A 19,303-nucleotide genomic window follows, 5' to 3' on the forward strand; every position below is an offset into this window, starting at 1 on the left:
ATGTAAGCATGTTTGATCCTGGTTTTCAAAGACATCCAGTTGGAGGTCAAATTCTGCCAAGTACTGCATTAGCTCTGGTTACTTAGGTGTGGACCTTGGAGGTAAGTATTTGATTTTTAAATTCAATGCTTGCACCATTATCATGAACATTTTAAGTTCATTATTATCAATTTGTATTAGTAAAATATTCTGGACAATTTGCTGCCAAAGCTGATCAAGATTCAACAGTCCACTTTGGTTTCATGTGCAGCCAAAAGCCTCTTATTAGTTCACACCTTATTTTGCAATGAAACATGCTTATGCTAGTTTTACAGGTCTTGGCCAATGACGTAGAGCATCCATAAAGGCCTGTTAAAGTCAGTGGAAAGTCAAGGTAGTTTGCCCCTGTGTGCAATGAGACAAAGACAGCAGGGATGGGAGATACAGGCCATCACAACAGTAATGTCAAAGAGTGGAGAAATGAATCCATGGAAAAGACATATAATCCTCATTACAAAGGCTTTGGCATCTTTCTGTATGACACATGTGACTGCTGAACAATTATGCGCTCTCTAATCCCATCAGCTCGTCAGCACACAGCCTTCTTCATGGCTTAACCTTTTTACTTTGAATGGAACCTACCATTTACAGACGATGTCATTCCTTCCTTCCCATCATAGTTTTAGCCTGTTAAATCCAGTGTTATGGATTTATAGCGTTGAACATGTTAGTATTTGAGAACAGGTCATTTGAGACAAACATAGTTGGACATCACTTAGATTGCTTATTGTAATGTGTAATTGTATACTGTAGTTTTAGCAGTGGGGGTCACCCTGCAGATTTTAAGAATGAGAATTATGAATCAGTCAAGTAAAGTGTCTATATAACCACTGTATATTGCATCTTACTGCTATGTAGTTTGTCATGTTGCTGTGTTATAATTGCATTGTAACTTTCCACTTAAATCAGCTTTGCAATTGGCAAACTTTTTTCAGTTTTAAGGTTTTGGCTATCATTTGGAGCAATTTTCTATTGCATTTCTATAGAAATAGTGTGGAAGTACACTCTAAAGTGGGAAACATCCCAAACCAGACCTGAGCGGGCCACATTGTTCTGCCGTGGACCCTGGATTTCAGTGACCCTTAACGGTGCTGCTCTAGCATGTCAGCTTTGGCGGCTCCTTCCTTTGGACCTCTGGGCTTCTTATCCAAATCACAGTCAAGCTTCAAAAATAAAGAGCCCCAGAGACCCATTCAGAGAATAGGCAAACCCTGCACCGACAATGTGTCACAAACTCCACATTGACTTATTCTGTTTTACTCTTTCTTTTCTTCATTTTCCCTTCCTTTTATGTTTTTCACATTCTTTTACCAGTGTAGTGATCGCTGAAGAATTGTTTCCCTCCACCATTCCTCCTTCCTCCGTCTCTTTTACATGTGAAGACGTTGTTTTGTTATTGTGTTTCTAGCTCATGATTTCTATGGTGACAGTGCACTTCCCAGGAATAATGGCGGCTGGGGGATTAGGAGGCGTGAAGGCAGACGGATGGCTTTCTCATAAATAGGTAGGAAACTCCTGAAGCTGGGTGGATTGGATCAGCAGATGTGTGACATGAACTCAAGAGTCTAATTGGAGGTTTTTCTATCACTCTGAGCCGTGGAGAACTAGGGACTGTTCACACGCTTTTTCGCCCACTCTATAGACTGGAGTTTCCTCACAGTTCATCATAGTAGAAGAACAGCCTTGCTCTTTATGGTGATGATCAGATGCCACTTGCAATCTTCATCACTCATTATCATGTTTGATGACTACACCAATACAACCACTGTTTTAAACAGCATCAGCCCTGCACACGCCTCAGAAAACCACATCAAAACACCAAGTCAAAACACTTCAAAACATCCACAGACATGCTGCAACCAGGAGGTGGTACAAGAACAAGTTTTATACTTAATCTGGATACTGTTGCAGTTGGTCAAATGACCAGAATATTTCTTAGCATATTGTAATGAAAAAGGATTTCAGCAAGTGGTTATGTCAAACAAAATGTCAACTTTGGAAAGCTCTCTACAGAACTGTAGCAGCTCACTTGAATGTGTGCTTGTGAGCCAGAAACATTCAGTGGCTGCTGTGCTCCTTACTTGCCTGACCGCGGTAACCACATGTGAGCCACAGCTAAGCCTCCAAAGCCAATTAAAGTGTTATGAAGTGGAGTTCCCTTTATTTATTTATTTATTCATGCTGGCAAGTAACAGCTGCACAGTTACAGTAACTGTGGCGTAACAGCTGTGTGCTCTGGTCTGAGTGCAGGTCCCTGTGAGGCCTGTGCTCACCGCAGAGAGCAGACATCAGACAGTTTACAGGAAAGGCCCGTCCTAGACACCACATAGCAAACATACTGTTGTGACGCACTCACCACGTAACCAGCACAACGATGTAACCCTGAGCACTTGATATGTCGGACTGGGATTTTTCCTGAAAACATGGTCCTGTCTTGACTGACATTACACTGTATGAGAGCACGTGTCTCAAACAGAAATGTACCTTTATTTTATGAAAGTATGTGCTTTATTGAGTTGATGCACAAAAGGTTCACAGTAAAACATGGGGCATTACTTTTCTAACAGGTGCAGTTGAGTGTGACATTCTGTGGATGGATTTGATTGATATAAGGTTTAGACTGCTATTGGACATTCATAATCTCTAGTGTACTTTGACCAGAACATATTAGTTTCCTAACTAACCACTTTTCTCAGCCTTAAATACTTTTCATGTGGACAAAGTGATTTCATTACATACAGGAGTTATTATCAGACTCGTACTGCAATCTGCCGAAACCTACTTTAACTCGGGTGGATTTGTGTGGCTGGGTGGTTCGCCCCCTCAGTTTCCCCACGGGAGCAACAACCAGGCTTTCCCAGACTTCGCTCATATTGTGTGTCACAGGTGTTTAAGTAGAGAAACAGTGACAAGGATTTTATTCCCACTGCTGTGTCAGATGTGAGGAAAAGTGCTTGACATTGCCTTGACAACATGTTTATTTCTCTGCTGTTTTGTCCTGTGTTCATCAGGAGCCCAGATGACAAACAGTAATAAGTACCTACAGTAATACCGTAGCAAGGATCCAGGCCTCAGGCTGTGACAGGCATCTTGCTCTAGCTCTTATGATGCGAGTTACAGAGCATTGTCTTTGAGTGTGAAATTGACTCTTTTTCTTTGGCCCTGTCCTTTATTTTGCACACAATACAGTTTAAAGTCCTTGAGGGTACCTCTACCTCTTGACTCAGGAATGTTTTTCCCACTCTGTTGTCACACACGGAAATTATTTTATGTCTTTCTACAAACTCAAAAGAGAGATAAAAGGAAAACGACATGTCTTTCAAGGAGCATTTAGTACATAGACTCTAGCATATAGCATAGGGACTACTGGTGTAGTTCTCTCTTCAGACCATAGTTTTTAGTATAGTTAAAGCTGTATATTTTAGGCACACAAACTTCCAATGCCAAAGGTTGTTATTGTGAAATGTATGAAACTGGGTCAATATTGGTATTATTACATTATAACGAATCATTCTTACTATAAAATTACACTATACTCAGCTACTACACTTCTTGTGGAAGAGGGTTACAATTCTCATCATGCACTTGCTGTGATGGATGGAGAATGTTCAAGACCTGTAAGGTAAACTAATGTACCTCACTGTCTGATACTCCTGTTTGAGCCTCATCATGTCTGCTTCAACCTGCAAAATTTCAGCCATAAAATAAGTAGAACTACTCCCATGAGAGCTGTGGGGACACTTGAATTGTCAGAAAGGTGCAAGCCAGCTTAGTACACAATTAGCAATGTGCACAAACTACAGTTTCTTTAAGTGGCACATATTTTGCACAAACAATTAAATATCCTGTCTTTGTATGAACAAAATAAGTAGGTAAGTCTTTAGTTATATAGAACTTTTCACAGACATATGTCACAAAGACACTTTACAGAGCATTATTCAGCATTATTCATTCACTGCATACCCGGTGATGTGTGGCTGTGTGGCTACAATAGTAGCCCTGGGGCTGCCCTGGGGCAGACTGATGGAAGCACGGCTGCCATGCCAATTGGCGCCAATGGTCCCTCCGACCACCATCACTCACACACCACTTTCATACTAGGCAATATGGGTGAAGTGTCTTGCCTAAGGACACAACAAAAGTTTTTACAACTGGCGTCCCCCTGTGGCACCTGATGTTCCCAAGTACTAACCAGGCCCAGCCTTGCTTAGCTTCTTAGATCTGAGAGGATCAGACTTTGACAAGCCAGTATGGCCACATAATGTGCTAAACTGTAGTTTAGAAACATGTTCTGAAATACAGTGCAGTGAAATATAGTGTAGTTCATTCTTCCCTTAATTGTTAATGTTAATGACGTACACTCTCATAAATGTGCAAATGTAATCACGATTGCAAAATTACTACTATTACTATTAATATTTACTTTTACTATTTACTTTAATTAGCAACATTTCATATTTTCCCATCTAGCCCCATATTTATTTTCCTGTATGGTACTAGGGGCCATGGGAACAATGGGGAGTAATGGATGCATTTTTTTCCAACCTGAAAAATAAATTCTTTCCATCAGTGGACTATATGAGACGATGCATATTTGTTTTCCCTTTTTCCTCTTTTCTTCAGTCCCAATCAGTTCCTGCTGGACTTACTGCATTATTCCATGGAAAGTAGCTGACATGAGCAGGTGTTTCAGGCCTGCGAGCTGATTGCCAGAGTGAGTGGGCTGCAGTACAGCTGACTGTTGGAGCTAATGTGAAGTGACAGTGCCTCTGAAGCTGCCGAGAAAACAGAGGATCAGTTTGCTCTCCAGGCCCAACCCACAGTTATCAGGTTAACCACGGGTTAAAAACAAATCACAGCAAATGCTTGTAGTAATTAATAGTTTTCCCACTTACAAAATTGTTACAAAGTCATATTTGATTCCATGTAGAGTTGTAGAGTAAAACAGGGTAAAACACATTTTTGCTGCACAACATGCCTTCATTCATACAACAAGTCATTGCATTGCAAAGGCACATAATGATCACATTAGTTCAATGTACAGAGGTGATAATATTTTCATAAAGATCAAATGCTCAACTTTATAATTATATTCAGTAATATTATGACACAAGTTGAAATATGTCTATCACATTGTGCCTCAGATATTACTAAACCATGGCTGAACCAGGAATAAAAACAGTACATTATGAATTAAGCAATAAACCATTATATCTGTGCATTTAATTTTAAAAAGTACAATTTAGGTTTGGGTAGAAAAAAGCTTGTGTTTTGACTATGATTGAAGTCTTCAAATGACAGAAGTCATGAAATCCAAAGTCAAGGTGGTTCCACTTAGAGTGCTATAGATAAACATTGATTTATCTGAGGATCAAATTCACACATTGGCTAATCAAGCCTTCTTTAATGAATGCAGCTCTATCTGTCCGGGAGATCATCAGCTGCTTGCTGTTTGTAGCCAGGATCCCGTCCTGCTGACAGCACCAAGAGTAAACAGTGGAGAAGACTCACGCGAGGCCTGAACCTGTGCACTCCAGCCTCTGCTCTGGCGCCATGTCCGCCTGGCCCACGAACAGAAGGAGCACATCTGTTAGGATCATGACACTGTCACTGTGTCCTGGAGCAGAGGCACCTTCACACGGCTGCCACACCTCAATCCCTCAGCCTTCCACCAATAACATGATATCTTCCAATAAAGATGATGCTGTGGTTTCAATCTGGCCATCCAGACAAAAACACCTACAGAGCCGTCTAAAGAAACACAACAGGGTTTTAATCATCTCAAGTAAAACCTTATGGCCCAGGTGCAGCTCAGCCTCACTATTTGAATGAGTCTCAGACAATGGATAGACTCCATATGTTCATGGAGGTAAACCCTTAGGGCAGGTATTACCCTCATAATCATAACACTAAACAAGCTGAGACTTTTTGGTGTAACCACTTTCCACTTTCTGTGAAGGGACCAAGACCTTTGATCAATAACTTGTCTGGATTTGCACTTTTAGGACATTTTCACTCTCTTCAAAAGCAGCTTGTTATGAGTTAGTGCAGTGTGTGTCCTTTCTTATGAGCAGATACATTTGTATCTTCTCTCTTGTGGATATTTCTCAGCTGCAAACGGCGGGCACTGGCCATTATCTTATTATCTTTTCTCATAGAGTTTCCTCCTCCTCACATTGAACCAGGACTTGCAGACTTGGTTTTAAGACAAAGCTTGTGGCCATAATGCTTATCACTCGTTGCTTGTTACTCTGCTGGCCAAACATACAAGGCCTTTTCTGTTAGTGTCTTATGCAGGTTGGAGACCTGTATGAGATGCAGCTGTGGGCTTTACTGGAGCAGTGAGACCATGATAATTAATAACTTCACTTGTTCCCTGCAGTGAAAGTCAATTAGATCATTTAGGACCAAAGATCATCACATAAAAAAGGTAATATAATTTACACAGAAACTGATGCAACTTGTGGTTTTACTTGATTTGAGGGAAAGAAACCTGGCATTAATGGTTAATTATCAAGATTATATGATAAAGATGTGCAATTTAGGCATGGTCAGTGTGAACAGACACTTGTGCTATTTGACTAATGATGAAAACACATGAAAATACCTTTTCTTGTGTTGCATTATGATAAATAGTTACCATATAAATCACACCTGCGCACTTGGGGACATTACATTGACTCATATTTATTTTCTGGAGACTGTGCCAAAACCTGAACCATATTCATTACTTGCCTAACCTTAACTTATTTTAGCTCATATTTGAACTTTAAAGTAGATTCTTAAGGGTTTACGTCATGGGGACACTGCAGAAAACAGATTGCTTGTTTGACCATAGTGTGTCTGAACTATATTTTGTGTCTTTAATCTTCACTTTGTTGAATCAAACAAGGAAATGAAAACTTCTGTGTGATTCCATAAACCCATCTGGCACTTTAACAAAGCCTTCTCTCAGTGTGTAATCCTGTAGAATCTCATCAAATTACCAGTGCTATTCATACACTTACCTTCTCTGGAAAGATTTAGACAGAGCAATCCCATCTTTCCTCGACCATCTTTAGTCTCTATTAATTGTCCACTCTTTAACTCTTGGATTAAATAGCATCAGACATAAGCTCAGCAAGAGTCAGATTAGTCATCAAAGCCCCTAGATGTAACCAATACACTAAAAATAACTCTAGAAAGCCCTTTGTCCTGTCATAGCAGTAAATAATTTGGTTGCCGTGCAGGCAAGAAAAACTACAACTAGTTTTCCTAAAATAATATTTGAAAACTATAATGCACATTTTTGTTTAGATTTATTATGTACTTTATTTTGAAGGTCACCAGTTTTACCTGGAAACAGTCTGTCACTGCAAGGTCAAATGTCCTTGGTCAAATGTCCCAGATTTTCCTCTGATGTTTGCAGATGATAACTGTCGCTCAGCAACATGGCTACTACTGTACTTACGGATCAGTGTCTGTTAGCATAAAGCAAATCACATAAGACATATCACTTATTAGAGAAACACAACATAATATTTTTTAATGACTTGACACATCTCCACTGATTACAGGTCTATATGAAATTGGAACAACAGGTGTCTTTGTGCCTATAAGGCTGCTGCAGCAGAGAGCGGCCGGCGCTTAGAGTTTCACTCTTTGAAAGTGATAGGGGAGAGCTGCTTTTCTCAGACCTAACCCCAAATCTGCCGCTGATGGACAGACCACCCAAATCTGGGCTCTTAAAGGCACGCAGTGGGGCCGCTTGCAGCAAAGGCAGCCCCTGTCATTGTCCTGTGGGATCAGCATGCTGTTTATCAAGTCCACTGTCAGGTCTCCTGCACCATCAAACAGCCAGGTTCACACACTGTGCATACAAAAATACATGGAGCGCTTTACAAACCCAGCCTTACATCTCTGTAAAATGTGACAGCAGTAGCATGCTTTGTGTAAAACTCCAGAAAGATGTCTTGTTGGAAAAATGGGGCAGTCTCATCTGTAAAAATGGAATCCCTGAAGATGAATGACATTTTTATGGTGATTTGTCCTTTTCGCCTCTCCAGGAAAATCTATGCTTTCTTTGTTTGACTTTATTGTGAGACTTTATAGGAGGTTTCTGATCAGAATAAAGATTCCCCCAGGACGTCCTAGTGCCAGAGGCATGGATGCCAGAGTCATTGGTCAGAGGCGGAGGGCTGCTCATCTGACAGCATGATCTGGCCAAAAGTGGACTCACACCCATCCGTTTGTCCAGAGGATCCCCTCATGAAACTACTAGTATATCTGATCCAGACAAAATGACACAAAATTAATATGATTTCTCTGTGTTCTATGTTTATCACCTTGAAGGCAATGAATGTGATGCTGAATATGCTGACTATATGGACATATTCATGTTGATTTCTGACATGTCATTTTCTTTTTAACAAGACAAGCCTTGAGCCAGCTTTAAGTGTTATGTTCTGCCAAAACAAGCTCCTTGTGTCCAAGCAAGTCTGACTATAAGTGCCTTTGTCTTCTGTCTTATGCTGGGTCTCCTGTCTGTCACTGGCATCTTTGGATCTGTGATACTGTTAATGAAAATATATGAGTTTGGCTGTTGATGAAGAGGGCAAACATGACCCTGAATGTTTTACTTATGTCCCACGTGAGATCTGAGATTTCGCTAATTATTTTCATGGATGAAGTCTTAACTCATGGCTCACTTGTCTTTCTAATCAAACCTAAGCCATCAAGCAAACTAACCTCACAAGAGCAAACAAGAGCCTGCAGTTATGGGGCTTGTGTACAGGATAAGCCATATGCTTATAAAACCTGAAAAAGGTTCAGGGTATGCAGTGCCTCTCCCTGAAATAAGTCAAGCTGTTGTCACTCAAATCATAACACATATAAAACAATGACTGTGAGAAAATCAACTTTTCTCTGGACATTTCTGTCAGAACGCTTACTTCATCTCATACTTTGTTCATTATTAAACACATCTGGCTGACAGGTGCCCTGTCTGTAAAATATTGTCTATACCAGAAATGGGAAGCCATAGAGAGGAGGAGGCAAAGGTACTCCCCTATCTTCTATCTATAGTGACATCAGAGCTCAGAGAGCTTGTTCTGCAGTTATGTGGCCCACCACTGTCAGTGCCATTTCAAAGGACTGATTACTCCATTTCCAAAGCCCTAATCTTTGTAAACAATCTCTGTTTTCATTATCTTTTAAACTGATTAGTCGTATGAACATAACTTTCCAGAGATGGACTCGGACAGAAAAGGGCCAGCCATATTGATGCCAGCTGTAACTGCATGACCTTAAAAGAAATAGAGCAGTGATACAAGCACAGATACAGCACTGAAGAACACATGTGACCAAGATGAGCCTGAGACTATCACAAATGTCCATCCTAAATGGAAACATAACACTTTACACAATTTGTGGTTTAGAACAATTTATTGTTATCATTATCAAAACATTTTCTTTTGATTACTTTTAGATCTGAGCAAATTCTCTACTATTTTTACACTGGTTATTTCTTATGCAAGGGCTCTATCTGCTTGCTTGTCTGTCCTGCTTTCAAATTGCAATATTACTTTTGTTCTCCTTTCCATCTGGATGACTTAAACTAAGTTGTCAGCATGTTGCTAACATCTTGCCTGCAGTTGCCTCATGTGCTTGTACTAAACAGTGTGCACCTGTCTCAGGCCCAGTCTTGTTCCTGGCTGAAGATTTTCTAAAGTATTTGCTTCTCTAACTTCAAATGGCAAAAAGACTCCAGATGAAAACTTTTATTGATAGTCTTTAGTCAAAACCTCATCAATCCCTTTTGCCAGTAACCACCTGAAGGCATTCACAACATGTTTTAGACAACCATTTCATAGTTTATTTCTCTATGGCTGAAATCTCTCTGGACAGAAAATGTCCCTCACTAATAAACCAGTTCTGAATGTTCAACAACAGCATAACATCAAAACTACGTCAGCAGCAGAAATGGCCTTGATTACAGAAACTGAGAAAGAATTTATCCACATGTGAGCAGACAAGGGAGAATGTTTGGGACTGAAATCAAAAAGGGAGGGGGGCAGACCTGCATCACCCAGCACTGAACTCCCCTCCTTAATTAACTAATGTGTCTTCATTTGTCATAGCGTGACATTGCATGATTCTGAGGCAGTTTGCGATTGTTGGCCAGATTTTGAAAAGGGAAAACATCAGCACCCTCTACTGACAAGCAGAGCCTCACTACTCCAAAAGAGACTAATTGCATCCACTTAATTCACAACAAAGCACCTCCTAAGCTATTGCTATTGCTGTTGAGGTCTTAAGGCTGAGCTGATTTAACCAAATTTACAGTATTTCAATGTATTTGAATATTCTGGATAGGAGAGATTTGTTTAATATTATTTGGCAAATATGTCTTGAGGATACTTGGGACAACTTTTGCTTTAGAAGCATGAACGTTAAAAGGTTAGAGTTGCAAGTTTTATTACTGTTTGAACTGATAATATATTAGTATTATTTATTTGCTTGTTCATTGTTTTATTCTATTAACAAAGAGGCTAGACTGATAGAGACTAGTATACCTGAAGATAAGGACACTTCATTTTTTTTTTACATACATCCTTACTTTGGCTGCTTCAGCTTCTTATTTTCAAAACTTTGTTATATATTTGTTATTGTTAATTATATTATTATCTGAAATGTTCTCTTTTATATCATGCTAAAAATGTCATATGTTCATATTGCCCTGCCCTAATCTCTGTGAGGATTTATTTATTCTCCGAAGTGAATGACAAAATACAGTCTAAAGGCAGCGGTAAAGGTCTACATCAACAGAGAGATATTACGAGATAGGGGGCGCCTGGCTTTTTTCACTGTGTAACTGAACCTTCATCAGTATGTCACTGTCTCCACGGCTAAACAAATTAGTCCATTTGATTGATCAAAGTTTATACAAGAGCTGGGATTTGATTTCAAACAGAGGAGAGGGCGGCCCGAGCACAAGAGCGGGAGGGGTGAGGGGAAGGAAAAGGAGAAAGGCAGAGCAGCTGGATTGCCATGTAAATAGCTGTGCAGATAGGTAGGTTTGGGCTCACTGCCAGAGACTGTACAAAGGCCTCCTAACATCTGTTTGAGGGTAGATTCCTGCTCTGTTGTAGTAAGAATAATAGTGCGGCAGTGAGGACAGGATCATGATCATGCATACACTCTGTGGTCTGAGCTCTCACATCGGTCCCTCGCCTGTTATTGCACTTATTACAAGGCACATCTGTCGTCAGCTGGCACGGATACATGGACAGGTGGGGCTCGACTGTCATAAAGACACTTCTAGGATCCAGAAAAGCAGAGGGACTTAAACCCACTTTGGTACTTTTATGCTAGTGGTTGTACTGTACTGGTACTGTGCATATAACATGTGGAAAGACAGTTTTTAAGTGTGGGCAGCTTTGAAATGAAAACAGAAAAAACACAATTATCCACAGATAATTCACCTCCAACCCAAGACAAGGGGGTTATATTTGACTAAACTCTCCTCAGAAACCATATTGGGACATCTTTTAAAGTTTGTCATGACAAGAGTTTCTTTCCCCTCTGCTCACAACATATGCAAGCAATTTGTACAATAAATGTTGGTTTAAGGTTGTGTTCCTTGCATACTAGTGGCTTCATGAAAACCAGGAGGGCTCCATTTGTTAGTGCTTGAAAGTAAACCAAACAAATTAATTTACACTATCTTTACATGGGTTGGCCAAGGAAAGCAGGGACTGAAATGTTACACCATTACCTAAATTCACATGCATTTGTCTATGTCTTCTACCCCCTCCCCTGGCTGTGTCCCCTTCCCAGCCCTGCCCCAGTGCACAGGGCGCCCTTGAACAAGGCCGAGGGACCACCTGCGTGAAAGAGGAGACCCTCTCTGTTATGTCTCTGCAAGGGAATGAAATAACATGGAATCCAGCTCTGCAAATAACTCACAGTGAAGATCATTTTCCACATGCTGCTTGACAAAAGGTAAAATAAGAACAGATGATAGACTTTCTGCTCTCTGAACTTGTGGCTGTGTTTACCACTTTGTCCATTTGTCCAGTGGCAGTGGAGACCACAAACTTTATCTGGAACAACCCACACCTTGAATTGCTCACTTAATTGCAGAAACTGTGGGTTTGTTTTCTTTTAATTGTAGGTAAATAGCAATATGCTGTACAGAATTACATTCTTCTTCTTGAAAAATCTGTTTGCTGCATTCATATTTCTGGACCTCCTCTGTTCCAAAAATGTCAATTAAGGTAAATGCAATGCATATTCTTCCCATAGCAATGATCTGCTTTGTAATATGCAGTGATTGTTTAATTTAATTATATTTTAATGACTGACTGATCATGAACTTGATCTCATTAAGACGAGGTAAGTTGTTAGGCATATGCACTGCAGATATGCTGCTGAGATGCCTGGCAAAGCTCTCCAGTAATCACAGTTCAAAATGTACTTGCTCTATATTCATGACACAATCTGAGAGATAACACCTGCCCAGCCCTCATCAGGACCTATGTAAAACTCACTGATTGTATTAGTCCAGGGCGACCTGTGCTGACCCCGCACAAGAGCACACATATGAAGTTGGGTTAATCCAAACAAACAGGTGAGGCTCTTATTAGCCTCTAATTCTCAGTGCAAGTGTAACTTCATTTTCAATTCCTCTTCATTCTCAGTGAATGACTCATGGGAGAGGCTTCAAAGCTGCAGCCATGCACTTGAGGTCATTATCTTCATTTCTATATCCTCAGCAGGTTCTCCACATATGGGAACATTTTAACTCTTTTTTGTTTGCAGCCATAAATCTGCCATGTCAACTATACAATATGCCTGACCAGCAGCAGATGTATTTCTAATAGCTACAAAAACTTGAATCAAAGTTCACTACATCTTGATTTTGAGAACACTGTGATATATCTTAATCGTATAAATATTTAACATAATGTGGTTCCGATAATATTGTTTGTTTGTGAGTGATCATAAGGTTATTGGAGTTTTCAGGGCTCTTGTTGGTTTGCAAAAATCAACAGTGCTTAATAATATCATGATGTGTTAAGCAAATGTACAGTACAGTGTATGACTTAGCTCTGAGTGGCTATTTGTGCAGGGTGGGCCTGAGGCCTCTCCAGCCACTTCTGGAACTGCAATAGAAATGTATATATGCGCAGTAAATGTGTTATATCTTGTTTTTCCTCATCAATAGGTGTTTCACTTTCATTTTTATGAATTCCTCTTCTACTCTAAACAAATCCTTTCATCACAGTCAGCAGTGGGCCCTGGTGTCTGATCGCACAAAGCCTGACCATCCCTGACTCCTCGTCAACCCCTTTGCCCAATCCATCAAGAGGAGGCCCCAGCCACCTTTCATATCCAGCACCAGCTGAGAGCCACTGTCCCTGTGCTGACTTCAATGCAGCCGTGACACACCCCTAAGATTTATAGTGGCATAATTAGTAGCAGTGAAAAAGGCCTGTGTGCTTCTGAGGGTCACTCGTACTGTATCCCACTCACATCTGCTTCAAAATAGATTGCACTGCCACCACACAAGTTGATAAATTAACTTGGCAACAACGAGTGCAGAGATCCATCAAAGGCACACAGTGACATCAAAACAATTATACATACTTTGAGAAGAGTTAACATACTATTTGTCACCATTCATTGAAGTGGCACACTGCCGTAAATCCCATCTCTCTACAGGGAAGGGTGCCACTTGTGAAGAACAGGTCGGAGTTGAAATCCCCCCTTGGGACGGGGCTTTCCTGGAGTAGCTTGAAGGAGGTCTAAAATAACATGCCTAATACTTAAACATTGTTACATGTAATCATGTCCCATCCCACCTGTCTCAGTGTCAGTGATCGCGTAAAACAGTGAACTAATTAAAACACTCCTGGCTATGTGTTCATTTCACAAATATAAAAGTCTGCTCAATAGCTTCAACATTCACAAGTTTAAGCCTGTTTGTCAATTGTGAGCAGATCATTTCCATTCTTTTATACATTTTGTATGTAAATTATGTATTATGTATATTTATATGTATGTATGTACGTATTATGTATTATGTCCATTATTTCTACTAGTTCTGTACCCCCTGAGCATGTCAGATAAAAGCATATACTATTTGGATTTTTGGTTTGAAGTCTGACTATCCTGCACACTGAGTCTCGATAGGGCACGTCATCACCATATGGCGTATCCTTTTTTCCTTGTCAGTAGTTCAAGTGGTTGTGGCTGCTGTACTGCTGCTTACACTGAGCAGAGGGGCGAGGAAGCACCTGTTTCCAAAGAGGAGGTGGAGATAGCGCTCTCATGAAAACGTCCCACTGCAGCGGTTGGCGCTGTCACTTGCGCGGGATTGCTCTGAGATTATCCGCCGCATTCTTGAGGAATCCAATACACTTGCAGATAATTTTTGCTTCTTTTCCATTTTGTTTTATTATCAGGAGTGAACTTTTGGCATCTACGCTAATTTCTGATGCATTTGCTTTCTATTTTGATTCACTTAGGCCTAGATTTCCCAAACTTTAATTGGAATCTGTGATTTTTCAGACACCATTGGGGCGCATTTAAGAACTATTGCGTGGATGTATCATGTGAATATTATACCCAAGGTAAAACAGAAGCGCGTATTTTGAGTGAAAACAAAAACTGATGCGAGTAAGAAGGGATGCCAGCCAGGCGTGGCTTGCGTTTGAATATCCAATGTGAGAATGCATGGGGAGTATGTATATAACAGTCTTTCCATCGATACACAGAGATATCAAAGTGGGTGAATATAGGAGCATTTATAAACCGAGAGGACTGCTGCGCTGTTTTGGAGGAGCAGGGCGCGCTTTGCTTTGTGCGTGAATGGACCGTCAACTTCCCAACCCTCCTTAAGACACTGTCTACATCTCAAATGCCTTCGCTTAATCTGACAGCTGTGCACACTATGGCAGAGGTTGGGACTTTTCTCGGGACACTCGACTTGGATTTACAAAGTTTCCCAGCGCTAGGAAATATTCCTCTGGTGGAGTCTCCGGTTGGGTTGAATGAGCGCCTGGGACAGATTGAGGGGAGGCTGCAGCGAGGTTCGCCCACAGACTTTGGACACCTCAAAGGAATCCTCAGGCGGCGGCAACTTTACTGCAGGACCGGCTTTCAACTAGAAATATTCCCCAACGGGACAGTGCACGGGACAAGGCAGGACCACAGTAGATTTGGTGAGTTAAATCCTCTATCTATTTTCAAACTTAGGTTACCTTTACTTAACTTAACTTGAGACCAAGTCATACATTTAGTTTGAAACTAAAAGCCTAACTAAACCTAGACCACTGTTAAAACAACGGGGTCTGGTATGGCAGTAATTCATAAAGTCGGTGAACGGAAAGAATTTGAAACATGGCGAGCATCTTAAATGAGCATGTGGTCCATTTTTAACAGTCTTGGGTCATGCGGAGAATAATTTAGTTTTTTTAATAATATAAACTGCCTACCTATGCTCTAATATGTGTTGTGTTTAATTAGGAGGTTTGCTGTGAACCTATATCCCAGGCGAGCTGCGTTACGTGCGTCACTGCGCCATAGCACTCCACACACCTTACACTGTTAATCCCGCTGCGCGTGGGACACAGGTGCTCTCCACTCCAAACAAGCACCAAGCCTATACAACAGAGGAGCCTATGTACGTGGGAATGCAAACTGATAAACACATAGCCAGCGCGTGTTCCGTCCACCACAGGCCTCCCATAGACGTGGAGTCCTGGGTAAGGATCAGGCTAACTTCACGGACAACTGTGGGAGTTCAAAGAGTTTAATCAAAATGTAGTTCAGCAGAAGCGGGCTGATGGGTGGTCCTCGTGCACTTGTTTCTGCTTAGTCTTCTAACGCAAGGTCTTTGTGTGAGACGTCTCTGATTAAAGGCATCATACTTTGGCCGCAATTGAGGTCTTGTTGAGATGGGGACCAGGTGCCATTCAACAGGGCCAGATCTCTGACTAACTTCTGCATCACAACATCACAACAGCCGCTGCAGGCCTCTTATTTTACATGCCGTTTCCTCTCCTTTGAAGTAACGTCGTACGTTTTGACTCTTAACTTCCCATGACTCAGCAGCTTAGCCACAAGTTGTCTCAATAAAAGTCACAACAATGATCAGAACAGGTCATTCAGAGCTCAGTGATCAACACTGTTCTGTAATAAACCCTTAAGGAAAGCGGTCTATAGACTCCCAAAGCAGAAAAAGGCTATCTTTTGTTTATGTTCTTACAGAGTGTGTTTGCTGCAGGTATACTGGAGTTCATCAGTCTCGCAGTGGGCCTCGTCAGTATCAGAGGAGTGGACGCTGGATTGTACCTGGGAATGAACGAGAAAGGAGAGCTCTATGGGTCGGTGAGTCAAAGTAAAGATCTCCTCACTCCAGTGGTCCTATTCAAATCAGTTTGATATAAAGCAGTAATGGCCCTTCCCACTTAAAGCACTATAGACAACAGTAGCCTAAATTTGTGAAATTTTCAGCAGAGAAAAATAAAGATGAAACAACACCAAAATGAAAGAAGTTAATGTAAAAAACAAAAGGCCTGATAATGTTTAATCAAACATCTCAGAAACATGCAGAAATATTTACATATCTCTTCAAAGTGGAGACGCTCTGAGGGTTTTGTTGCAGATTTCCTCTGGCTGCACTGCTAGACTCAAGAGGAGTCAGATATAAGAACATAAGATCAGACAGTGGCACATCTTGTTTTGGCTGACTCTGACTTTAAGCAAAGGAACACCATGACAACAATAGAGGGGAAGTGTGTAAAGGGTTACAAGGATCAGATGTCCCAGGGCAGTACCTGAGGCCCCTCAGGTCTAGGACAGCCCCCTGAGCTATGAACAGAGGCACCTTTAAGTACAGCCACTGTATCAAAAGTACATCTTTTGTTACCAATGTCTGGCTAATGACGCGACCTGCGTGAAAGATATAATTGTCTTTTAGGTGGTTTTCTTGCACTCCTGCCAGGAGTGCCTTTCTGACACTGGGAATTGTTGAAGATTTGTATTACTGAGCTATTACTGGATGGGTGCCATCAGGGCACCTAGAGAAAGGGAGAGGGCTGCTTAGACCTCACGAGCACTGGATATCAACAGCATTTGATCCAGTGAGATGTGTGTGTAGATAGCTAGATAGATAGATAGATAGATAGATAGGTAGATAGATTGAAGTGTGTGATGTGTATGAGATGTGTGTGTGCGTACATTGGTGTATGTGTGTGTGCGTGTGTGTGAGAGTGAATGTGAGATATGTGTGTGTGAATGTGAAATGTGTGTGTGTTTGTGTGTAGATGTGACTCCTTCCTATGCCAGAGTCTAGTGTTTACAGACAACAGTTCAGCCGAGCAAAGCCTGACACTTAATCATTACAATTATTGAGGATTCACGTACTCATTTACTGCTCACACTCGCTGGTGCATTGTGTTCCTAAATACTTCCATCTATAAAGGTCAGAAGAGAAGATACTGGCTTGTTGCTTCTGGACACTGCTGGGAGACTCTGACATGTATGTGACTGCATGACTGAGTGTTCTTGGCTGCTCTGATGAGTCTTATTGTTCTCACACTCTCAGTGAGCCAGCACAGTTCACCTGCTGAACCCACAGCCATCGCTCATGCTGTGATGTCAGCAGAGGCCTCTGTCTGTGAGCCAGGTCCAGCTTCAGAGCTAAAGAAATATTTCTCAGAAGCCCATGGAGAGGTTAACAGGTCTGAGAAGTGCATGTGGGGTGCAAAGTGAAAAGACACTTGTAATGACTTAGTCTTTTTTGTCATAATGAACACCTGCCTTAATGTGTTTCTACTGGTTCATTTCAGTTCACAGGGCAAACACAATGAGCTACGCCTTAGTTGTCAGCGATGCAAATTAGAGTTGAAACTTTGTACATGTGAAATTTGTGCGCAACATTGTTGTCCTGCTGGTACAGTGTAAGTATGATCCTTATATTGTGGAAATGTACAATAGGCCCAATCTATATCAAGGTAGTCCAAAGCAATATTTGGAGAGGTTACCTTTTTTTAGATCACTCAATAATTGTAATTTTTTTTGTTTGTTTGTTTTTTTGTCCTGCAGAAGAAACTGACGGCAGAATGTGTGTTCAGGGAGCAGTTCGAGGAGAACTGGTACAACACTTATGCTTCAACTCTTTATAAACACACGGACACAGGACGCTTCTACTACGTCGCTCTAAATAAAGACGGCTCACCCAGAGAGGGTAGCAGGACTAAAAGACACCAGAAACTTACACATTTCTTACCCAGACCGGTGGAGATCGATAGGATACCCCAGGCTTACAGGGACTCTTTCCAATACAGGTGACCATAGTTGTTTGAGCAATTCCTATAGAGGTCAGAGAAACAGGGACAAGCTGTTGTGAATATGCTGTTTACTCAAGTTGTAGCTTGTTTCAAGCCTCCTGAAGTCACTTTGTAAGACTGCTGCCAAGTTTGTGGAGCACTGACATAAACAGCATGGATGTCTGGAGATGAAGAGGGGCTCTTCTGACAACACAGCACACATTTAGAGGGCTGTTATCCTATTCTAGAAGACAGGTTACATGAAGTCACAAAGAGCTTCGACTATTAAGAAAGCTGTGTAAGAGGAGACAAGACAGTACTGCAGTAATGCCAATGATAAATCAGTAGGACACATTCCACCCACAAAATGACAGACTTGTCTAAAGCCAGGAGCAAGGAAATGTTTTTGAACCCGTTAAAAGCTAAACTGGAAAATGACTTAGTTTTTTAATCAAAGGTACTAAGTGGCACAAAACCACTAAAATCAACATGGGATCAATACAATAGCACTTACTGCACATGCCTAGTCAGACTGAGGCACATGTGTATGTACAAAGGGGCTGCGCTCGAGGGAATGCACTTGTTTGACAGCAAATGTAAGAGTACAAATAATGGAGACTTGTAATGTTCAGTGTCTAGAACATTATTAAATGCAAGCAACTGAGGTGTACATATGGGTGATCCTATTTATAAAATGTACAATATATTTATTTTCTCTATATCAAATACAAATGTATATTTATTTATTGCAAAGACTTTATTTTGTAATGAACTTGAAGTTGTATGAACTGTAGATTCTACTGAACTGACACAAAACAAACAGAAATGAAGAACTGACATGAACGTGACAATAAAATTGTCTTGCTATTGAAGTGTATTCCTTGTTTCATTGAATACAGTGTATGGTGTCAAACAAGACTGAATATTGGATGTGAGCGTCACATTTT

The 19,303-nt window shown here is 41.0% G+C and overlaps 1 protein-coding gene across 1 annotated transcript; it reads left to right on the forward strand.

Annotated features, from left to right (window-relative positions):
• The first annotated feature begins 14,399 nt into the window (after positions 1-14,399).
• Positions 14,400-19,188, forward strand: fgf16 (fibroblast growth factor 16). Its single transcript, XM_020928947.2, has 3 exons — positions 14,400-15,245; positions 16,310-16,413; positions 18,133-19,188. Exons 1-3 carry the CDS (start codon positions 14,942-14,944, stop codon positions 18,376-18,378), a joined length of 654 nt encoding a protein of 217 aa, XP_020784606.2. The 5' UTR covers positions 14,400-14,941; the 3' UTR covers positions 18,379-19,188.
• The last annotated feature ends 115 nt before the right edge of the window (positions 19,189-19,303 follow it).

This window comes from Boleophthalmus pectinirostris, unplaced genomic scaffold (genome assembly GCF_026225935.1).
Source record: "Boleophthalmus pectinirostris isolate CB_2022bp ecotype Guang Dong unplaced genomic scaffold, ASM2622593v1 HiC_scaffold_23, whole genome shotgun sequence".
NCBI classification, from domain to species: Eukaryota; Metazoa; Chordata; class Actinopteri; order Gobiiformes; family Gobiidae; genus Boleophthalmus; species Boleophthalmus pectinirostris.

Bases quoted from the DNA above. Each gene is read 5' to 3' on its own strand.
- fgf16 (XM_020928947.2), top strand. From the start codon at position 14,942: ATGCCTTCGCTTAATCTGACAGCTGTGCACACTATGGCAGAGGTTGGG. The intron at 15,246-16,309 runs GTGAGTTAAATC...TGTTTGCTGCAG, and splicing joins GCAGGACCACAGTAGATTTG to GTATACTGGAGTTCATCAGT. The intron at 16,414-18,132 runs GTGAGTCAAAGT...TTTGTCCTGCAG, and splicing joins AAGGAGAGCTCTATGGGTCG to AAGAAACTGACGGCAGAATG.